Below are 9614 nucleotides of genomic sequence, written 5' to 3' on the forward strand. Positions count from 1 at the left end.
GTATCCGACCACTAACATGTCTGTAGTGCTCTTTCATAGCTTTTTTTGGAGTATGTTACAAGATCACATAAAGGATGAATTCCAGCCGACCAAAATATTTTAATAGTTTATACATCATTATTAACGGTTTTGAATGCACACTATGCGAAACTAATATTCTCAAATCATTAACCAGATTATCACAAGATATTTCATCAATATAAAGATTTGCATAAAGTATTACATCATTAAACAGAGGGTATTTCTCGCAAAAAAATATTCGCAATTAATTACCTACTAGTTGAAGCTCATTTATTGCTTTCTGGTAGTACATTAACAAGGTGGATACTTGCTAGATATGTACAATTGAAAACTTTTGAATACAGCATGTAGATATATAACATTAATTATTATGAATACATGCAACACATTGTGATCCAACCTATATTACTCCATCCTGACTAAAATATATTGCATATAAATTTTGGTCAAAGTCAAACTTTATAAAGTTGACCACATTTATTGGTAAAAATATACAATATATGCATTTGGTAGATTTGGGAGTGGCGTTTTGGCACCCGGGAGCATATGCTCCCGGTTTTTAAATTTCATTTTAAATGCACTTTTAAAATGTTTAAAAAATTGAACATAAATTTAGTGGATACATCTAGAAATTCTACACGTTCATAAAGTGATTTCACAGAAAACTGACATTTTGAATGTCATCCGTAAAAAAGACAAATTTTTGTGTAAAAAAAAGCTCTGTACGAGACGTTTTGTTTGTCTTTTTCACACAAGTCACAAAAAATGTCGGTTTTTCGCAAGACTTGATGTGCGCACGTAAAATGTTGATACGTAAGCAAGAAAAATTTTATTTGAATTTTTTGAACATTTCAAAATGCTTTTCCGGTGGCAGGAGCATATGCTCCCATGTGCCGAATTGAATTTCCCCATTTGGTATTGCAAATGTTCATATTTTCTATTTTTTTGTAAAACTTTGCACAATTTGTCTTTCACGAAAAACTGTAACATATTATGGGTAGGAGGGAGTACTCAACATGTTCAAATCTTTTTTGTGAACTTAACGTATTCCATTTTTAGTGCTAACAAGGGAATATATAGGTAATCAAATCATAGAAAACACTCTTATATTATATATAAATAAATTTATTTGAATCATGAAAATCTTAAGCCACGTTATTTGTTTGCAATATTGCAATAAAGTAAACCAAATCATTAGTGTTATCCTTGGCGTTCATTGAAGAAGCTAGAAAAAAAAATCTTTGTCTTATACATATGAGTATATATACATGTATCTTAGATTATGTCAATTTAAAAAACTTCACTTATTTGTAAGCTGGAGATACGTAGTAAACATATGCATCCAACTACCTACTACAATATCAACATTTAATTTCTCACAAAAATAGGATACAACACACAACTAATGGACATTTATATATAATCCATTTCTAGCAAGATACGGCACGTAGTTACTCTATATTTCCAAGTGCACTCATTTTACAATTGGAAATTAAGTGCACTCATTTATGATGGAAACCAAAATGGCAGATATCCTGAAGCAGCAAGGACCAAACCAAACCCATGGCTGGATCCATTCACACAGCCCGTTACAATAATATTGGCGATCTGCTGATGTGTGGCTCTCCTCCTCCCCCTCTTCATTTTCGTGTGCATGTGTAGATGTTGCTGTAACATGTGTCAAGTCATGTCGCAGTGTATTAGGTCATCGTTCTACTCCGGGTCAAAACCCAGTAGACAGTGTGGTAGCTAGCATTTCTTCTTCTCTCCAAGAGTCCAAGCCATGGCTTATATATATCACTAGCCCCCACCCGCCTTTTACCTCATCCGCTTAATTGCACCGGCCGGTCCCTGCCTTTGTGCCTAGCCACCCAAGAAGATACTTTTCATCTCCTACCCGCGGTCACCGCGCACGGAAGCGGCGACGACGGCGCCATGGGGAGGCCGCCTTGCTGCGACAAGGTGGGCGTGAAGAAGGGGCCCTGGACGCCGGAGGAGGACCTCATGCTCGTCTCCTACATCCAAGAGAACGGTCCCGGGAACTGGCGCGCCGTGCCGACAAACACCGGTACGGACTGCAGCATAGGGGATCATCGATCGTTCATCGATCGATGTCGATCTTGTGTCTTGTGTGCATGTGAATTGGAGTTGGAAGTTCCAGTTGACAGGTTTTGTTAAGTAATTCGGATATCGTGCAGGGCTGATGCGGTGCAGCAAGAGCTGCCGGCTTCGGTGGACCAACTACCTTCGGCCGGGGATCAAGCGCGGAAACTTCACCGACCAGGAGGAGAAGCTCATCGTCCACCTCCAGGCGCTTCTCGGCAACCGGTGATGATAATCTTCTCTTAATTTCCTTCTGTCTATTAGTTTGTTTGTTTCTTTCATGGACAATATTGCTGATATGGGCTTGTGGTTGCGCAGATGGGCGGCGATAGCGTCCTACTTGCCGGAGCGAACGGACAACGACATCAAGAACTACTGGAACACGCACCTCAAGAAGAAGCTCAAGAAGATGCAGGCCGAAGGTCATGAGGGCGGCGCCTCCGAAGGTGGCGACGGCGGCAGTGTCGCAAAGGCGGCCGCCCCCAAGGGGCAGTGGGAGCGCCGTCTGCAGACGGACATCCACACGGCGCGGCAGGCGCTGCGTGACGCGCTCTCGATCGAGCCCTCTCCCTCCGCCGCAAAGGCGCTAGTGGTGCCGGCGTTGCCGACGCCACCTGGGTCGGTGACGACGTACGCCTCGAGCGCAGACAACATCGCGCGGCTTCTGGAGGGGTGGATGCGCCGCGGGGGCAGCAGCAAGGGACCGGAGGCGTCGGGGTCGACTACGTCCACGACGGCTACCACGCACCAGCAGCCACAGTGCTCCTGGGATGCCGCGGCGTCCCCGTCGGCGAGCCACAGTGGCGGTGGCACGGTCGCGGCGCAGACGCCTGAGGGCTCGTCCCAGACGAGCAACCTGGCCAGCACTGGCGCCCCGCCAGCGTTCTCCATGATAGAGAGCTGGCTGCTCGACGACGGCATGGGGCACGGCGAGGCGGGCCTCATGGACGACGTGGTACCACTGGGGGACCCCAGTGAATTCTTCTAAGTACGGCGCGCGTGTACCAACCGGGAATTAATCGACTGGAACAAGAACAAATATTCAAGAAAGGTGATCGCCGATCGAGTAGTTGAGCAGAAACAACTAAAGGCCGGGGATTCCAATTCTCGGCGATTTTAGATCGAGCTGGGTGTCGAACCACAGTTTGCTTAATCTTCTTAGATTTTAGTTACTGTTTCCGATGTTAATTAGGGTTTCGAACTGATCATGTCCTAAATGGATCCTGCACCAGGGGGATAAAAAAATGTACATCCTGTAAGAGAAAGATCTATATAGGTGTTACATATAGATGCTTAATTTATACTATTAGAGCACTCTTTATACTATTAGAGTATTAATCTTACCCATTAATTAGAGTATATAACTTATTGGTTTCATGTATTTCTTGCAAGTTTTATTTGCCATGGATCAAATTCAGCCAAGTGGAGTTCAATTAACTTCTGACAATATTTTGTTTTACAGCTCAGACGCGTCAAATACACTTGTTATGAAAAGATATATAATATTGCTACGACTTTTAAAATATCAAAGTGAGTGGAAGAGGCTTGAAATTCCCAATTTTTAACATGTGGAAGAATTGCAATATGGGCCACATTAAAATCATACTAGAAGTTTATATGCTTATTTTTTTCATATTTGACTCAGTTAAACATAGAGCTGTCGTGCATTTATTTGATGCAATTTAATGCTTGAAAATCACATGCTCTACCGAATCATTTCGGTACGTCAACTATGCGATTGTGGTAGTAAGAATATACTGGGTTGTTTTATAAACCACAATTAAAGTCAAATTCACATATATATGATGGGTGCTACCTTCAGAAACCATATATCAATTTATGAAAAATTGTCCCTTTGCGGTTAAGGTAAATATTTCCTTGATTTATCTCTCCAAGTGAATCTAATATACTATTTTTGAAACAAAAAATATGTTATGTCTCAAAAGGCAATATGCTTAACACTATCACATATTTTCATGTTTGAGAGTAAGCATTTTTTTTTTCTTATAAACAGAAAGGAGCACATTACTATATGATGTGTCACTACAAACATGTGCATATCTGTGCCGCATGCCACCTTAGATAGATAAATTATTTCCAAAGGACCACCTTGATTCAAATGAATTATAGATAAATTTTCGATTCCAATCCTTGGTATTTTCAGTACAAACATATTGTTTGATTTGATGAATTATAAATCTTACGAGTCTTTCTTATTGAACCAGTTTGCACTTATACAAGAGAAAGATTTCAGTAAACCTAAACTCTACGATTTTTATTATTATTACTAATTTACTATGGCATGCACATCTAATCCCTAAAGAAAAATCTAGCATTTTTTACGCGGTGCAAGCAAACAACTCGATTCATTATCACGTGGTACACGTGATAAGCAACCTCAAACCAACAAACAAACAGCTTGATTCATTAGTTATTCTCCTTTGTTCTCATTCCTGTAGACCACTCTCTTTGTTGCAGATTATTTGAAATTCCAGCTTTGTTTTTTAATTAAAAATCTCTACATTTGACCAAGTCTCTAAAAATGCTTATACTCAACATCAAAATATATAGTGAGAAATTATTTTATGATCAACTTAGTGCTGCCCCTGTCCTAAAATAAGTTTCTCAACCAAAATGCATCTATATACTTCTGTATCTAACAAAGGTGAGCAACATATTTTGAGACAGAGTGAGTAGTAAATATCTCTTGTTGTAGATGTTGATATATTCTTTCTACAGACCTCTAGGGAACATGTAGGGAATGAGACGTTCCGGGAACCAGCACTTTGGTCATGCCCCAGAGGGTGGGCGTGAGAGCACACTAGTTCATTACGGTGGTCCTTGTCCTAGCCATTCTTTTGGTGGTTCTCCCCGTACTTCTGTTGATGGTACTTCCGGTACTTCTTCTGGTGGTTCTTCTGCAACTTCTACTGGAGCGCAATATCGTCAGCCGTCACCTATTTCCGCTAGTGGAGACCTCGGGTTCACCCTGACCCCGTCTCCAGAGCAGTAGGGCTTTTGGCCTCGAGATAGACATGTACCATGTATATCGGATAGCTACTAGTCCTATGTGTGCCTCTACTTGATGATATGACACTCCTATGTGCATTTTGGATGATAATTTGATCATTTCATACTCCTACATCTACTTACACTTGTTTTATGTGTATATTGCTTATGTGAATTGCAGTGAATATTCTGTGATTTTTGCTGCTATCATACGAGCGCGTGAAACAAATCTAAGAAAAACTGAGTCACCTCTATGCGAAGGGCATTAACGTCGCTGTAGGCTGTGGCTAGGAACAAATGGTCCCTGGTATGCTGAGGGCAGCCGTCGGCGTACGCCCTGGTATGCCGAGGGTATTGCCGTCGGCGTAGCGGCTGCCTAGGGCGCTCCTGCTCGCGCCACGTCACCGCCTATGCCCAAGGCGCCCTAGTCTCGCCACATCGTCGCCTATGCCGAGGGCTAGGCCATCGGCGTAGCGCCTGCCCAGGTGTCCCTTCTCGCGCCACATAGCCGCCTATGCCGAGGGCCAGGCCGTCGGCCTAGCAAAGGCGACCGTTAATGGACGGCGTGGCCCGCGCAGGCCTGCGGCGAGGACCCGTACGCCGAGGGTGGACCTTGACAGTCTGCGTATATGTCCTATGCCGAGGGCCACGTCTACGCCGAGGGCCCACGTGGATCCGCCGAGGAACTACGCCGATGGTGGCCCTCGGTGTAGGCTAAGCCGACGGCCTTTATGGCTACGCCGAGGGTTTGGGGCCGTTGGCGCAGCGCTCGATTCCTGTAGTGATAGACTAAATCTAGAAATTGGATTACGTTGGAACGAAGGGATTGTAGTGCTCCGTTTCTCTACTTTTCAATCCTTGTAGTCTTTTCAAGAGGGCATTTTGTAACTCATGTTTGTGCATAGTACGCAATATGATTTATTTACATGACACAACTACATGAAGAAGGGATTTGGTAGTTTACATCAAAAAAAATTACCTCAAAATAAGTGATTTGGTAGGGAAAATACCATTTAGACTTCTCAATTAAGTAAATGATCTGACATATTGACTGGTTCCTTTGGTTAATTCAACAAAATTGTATACATTTCAATCAGCTCATATATATGAAATCTAATTAATAAGACACTTCACCTAATTTTTCTTCGCTTTATTATGGTGGCCTGTGACGAGCTCAGCCATGGAATCTTGCACTAGAGTTAAGCTCCAATGCTTCCCCTTGTTCCATCTGATGGTAGCTCCTCGTCAAAACATCGCAGTGCTATCATAGTTCAGATATGAATACGGTCAGAGTAATTGCTCTATTGTTCCTCTTGTGTTCAAGCATGCACGATGATATCCTTCAGGGAGTACGTACCTTACTAGTTATAATCAATGTCCTTTTATTTAGGTCGCAATGGAGGATTGCCCGCTCCGCATACACAAAGGCTCAACCACGAATTCAGTCTTTTGAGGGAGATCGAACGCCCGGCGCGCGCGTACCCTAGATTGAATATACTCCCTCTGTCAATAATCATCGTGTATTCTGGATTTAGTTAAACTTAAAGATTATAAAGTTTGTCCAGTATAATCATATAGACAAAAATTATCAATATCTATAACACTAAATATATATAATACAAAAATATATTTGAGAATAAGTCAAATAATATTTAGTTATATTATAAATGTTCGTAATTTATTTTTTCCATCTAACACATGAGCTTTTTCTTACTTAGGGCATCCCGATGCAAACAAATTATGCACGTCTATTTTTGTCTGCGGGAACAGCCGGGCACAAAAGCCCTGACCAGCGACCAGACACAAATGGACCGAGCTGTCCGAAGCGAGGCGACTAGGGATGTAAATGGATCATATTGGATCGAAATTTTACTCATACCATATCCTTTACCTTATATTTTTCTCGGATCTGGATGGATATTGATCGGTTTCGGATTTGAATGCGAATATATCGGACTACGGATTCGAATCAGAAACGGGGTGGACTCGGTACGGGAACAAACATAGTTAGATATATGCTTTCATCGGTAGATACTTATAGTTTTTGCAAATCTTGAGAGGAATTTAAACTTTTAATCTTGTGTAGTTAAGAAAAAAGAGACACGGTTTACGTTAAAACTTAAGAATTGATAGAATTTAAAGCTAAACAGGCTCGCCAAATAAATTTAGAAACTCAATAACTACTAACCTTATGATCTGGCATTGGCTTTTGAATCAAAACTTAGATTATCCGGTTTAAAATCTTCAAATTACTTCGAAATCGAATATCCTTATCCGCTGGATTCTTTAAAATCGGATATGGACACCTTAAAAACGAATTCGGGACCGGTTTCGGCGAGGAAATTATCCTATCCATTTGCACCCCTAGAGGCGACCCCTTCATGGTCCAAATTCGGTTTGGCAATGCATCGGCGCGGAGAGCAAGCACGTTTGCACGTGTACCCATGTTTTCCCTCCAAGGCCCGCCTGCTAGTGGCACCCAAGCCAGTTGTCACCAACTCGTGTCCCTCCCTCCACAACGCAACCCTGCCGTGACGCTGCCGCCTACCCTACCTCTCGCCATTCACAACATTGTTTGTTCGGGTCGCTGCTCGCCGGAGCCCACGATTCATGTCGACGTCGTAACGCACTTTTTTCGGCAACGGGACATGTCTCTGGCGCCGCACCTTGGCTCTATCCCACCCACCGGCATCGATGCTCAGGAATTCTTTGTCCATTTGCATGGCCGAGGTTGAGGTACAAACCATGGATCATTTTCAACCATTTTTACCTGTTATATTGGCCATTGACCCGTCCGTGTTACACGCAGATGGACCTGAATAAGTGGATGGAGTTCTTCTACAAGGACGTTATACAAACCTCGTCGGATGATAATGGGTCAGACGCCTCTTCCGGCCTATTGATTGCCACGGCGACCCTCGTCAATAAACACACCGAGAGGAAAATGCATGTGCATGAGGGCTCCACGAGGCCACACATACATGAGCAATATCAAGCGCAATCAAGAAACTGGAAATTTGAGTTGAATATAGGGGGAAATCAGTCGAAGTGCTCTGGCCGAACCAAAATGTGTCGCGCCGCTGGGTTGCCCCCGACTCAAACGGACAAAGAGGGCTGGACGTCCATTTTCTGTCCGAAGCCTGACCTAAAACGGACTAGAGAACGGACATATTTTGCGTCTGAAATGGATCAAATCACTGGAGAACCTTTACATCATATTTTGAACCAACATAAATAGTTCGTCTAAGATCAGTTCTTGTGTAGCTAGCGTCAATGGATGGAATATATGAATGGCTTATGCTTTCATTGACTCGTAAGACTGAAATGTTTTCTTGAGTGAAATACAAGGACAACTGAGATTAAATGATATCTATTTGAAATTAGGTGTAGGATGGCTGAGATACCCCTTCGAAGATTTACGCTGTTTTGAAATTTAGTGGGTCTATGAAAACACAAAAGCCTGCTATATGGATATAATGCAATTTCCTTGTTCATAGTATTTTGAATTCGAAGAGAATACCGTCGTTGTATCCAAGATTCCAGGTAGACATGAATCTTGAATCAAAACTACCGGTGTTCCCGAGGTACGTACCGACCTTGTCATGTATTCGCTCGTGTCCAAATAATTCAGTAGTGGGTTATAAAGTGAAGTGGTGATGACCCGCCAAGAACATTCTGTGGGTAGGTGGTACAACCATGGTCTTGCATGTTGCTAATGGGTTATTTAGGGTGCGTTGCTAAATGACAATGGTTAATTGGTTCAAGAACACACTGGTATTGGTTACATGAGTTTGCTTACCGGCAATACTTTTGGTCACCTCCGGTTTGGTAACCGGGTTTCCAAATCTCCCTCAGTAAAACTAGGCTTAGCCAGCTAAATGGTTTTTAGGATTTTAGTTCCATGTTTTTTGGGTTCTTATCTCTAGGGGGGTTCCAGGATTAACTTGTGGTTACCGATCTTTAACAATTTATATTATTTAAAAATGATTTCAATTTTAAATTCGGAATCATGTATTCGATATATTCTGGTAAGCATGCCACTTGAAAAATCGGTCCAACTGTTATTCGATAAAGAAATCTCATAGGGTAGCCAAGCATTGTCTTCACTAATTGAATCAACCGCCTGGGTCCCCCTTTCAAGTCAAGGAAGCATTTTAGACTCTCGCGTCATCCTTGACTCGAGGGCAACTAGGGTCTCCATGCAGGGTTGCCACCACTTCCCCCTCTCCAGCCCTTGGTGTTCCCGGGGAGGCTATCCCGTGTGGCTGCTGGTGAAGGTGGTGGTGAGGCATTAACCACTCTGTTTCTCTCGCATATGGATTCAAGCATCAAGAAAACTGCCCGTGTGTGGTGTTGTCTTGTTCTTACTTGGCGTACAAGGTTTTTGGTTTTCAACTTTGAGGGCAACAGGGCCGGGGGGGGGAGGTTGTTTTGCATGGTCCGTTGACTACTTAGTCAGCCTTCCATGGCAGATTTCATTG

General features: G+C 42.8%; 1 protein-coding gene across 1 annotated transcript; it reads left to right on the top strand.

The window, feature by feature from the left end:
* Window positions 1-1956: 1956 nt before the first annotated feature.
* On the top strand, window positions 1957-3112 carry LOC124654540 (myb-related protein 306-like). Its single transcript, XM_047193537.1, has 3 exons — window positions 1957-2089; window positions 2220-2349; window positions 2443-3112. Exons 1-3 carry the CDS (start codon window positions 1957-1959, stop codon window positions 3110-3112), a joined length of 933 nt encoding a protein of 310 aa, XP_047049493.1.
* Window positions 3113-9614: the final 6502 nt, after the last annotated feature.

This window comes from Lolium rigidum, chromosome 5, assembly GCF_022539505.1.
Source record: "Lolium rigidum isolate FL_2022 chromosome 5, APGP_CSIRO_Lrig_0.1, whole genome shotgun sequence".
NCBI classification, from domain to species: Eukaryota; Viridiplantae; Streptophyta; class Magnoliopsida; order Poales; family Poaceae; genus Lolium; species Lolium rigidum.

Bases quoted from the DNA above. Each gene is read 5' to 3' on its own strand.
- LOC124654540 (XM_047193537.1), top strand. From the start codon at position 1,957: ATGGGGAGGCCGCCTTGCTGCGACAAGGTGGGCGTGAAGAAGGGGCCC. The intron at 2,090-2,219 runs GTACGGACTGCA...GATATCGTGCAG, and splicing joins CGCCGTGCCGACAAACACCG to GGCTGATGCGGTGCAGCAAG. The intron at 2,350-2,442 runs GTGATGATAATC...GTGGTTGCGCAG, and splicing joins CAGGCGCTTCTCGGCAACCG to ATGGGCGGCGATAGCGTCCT.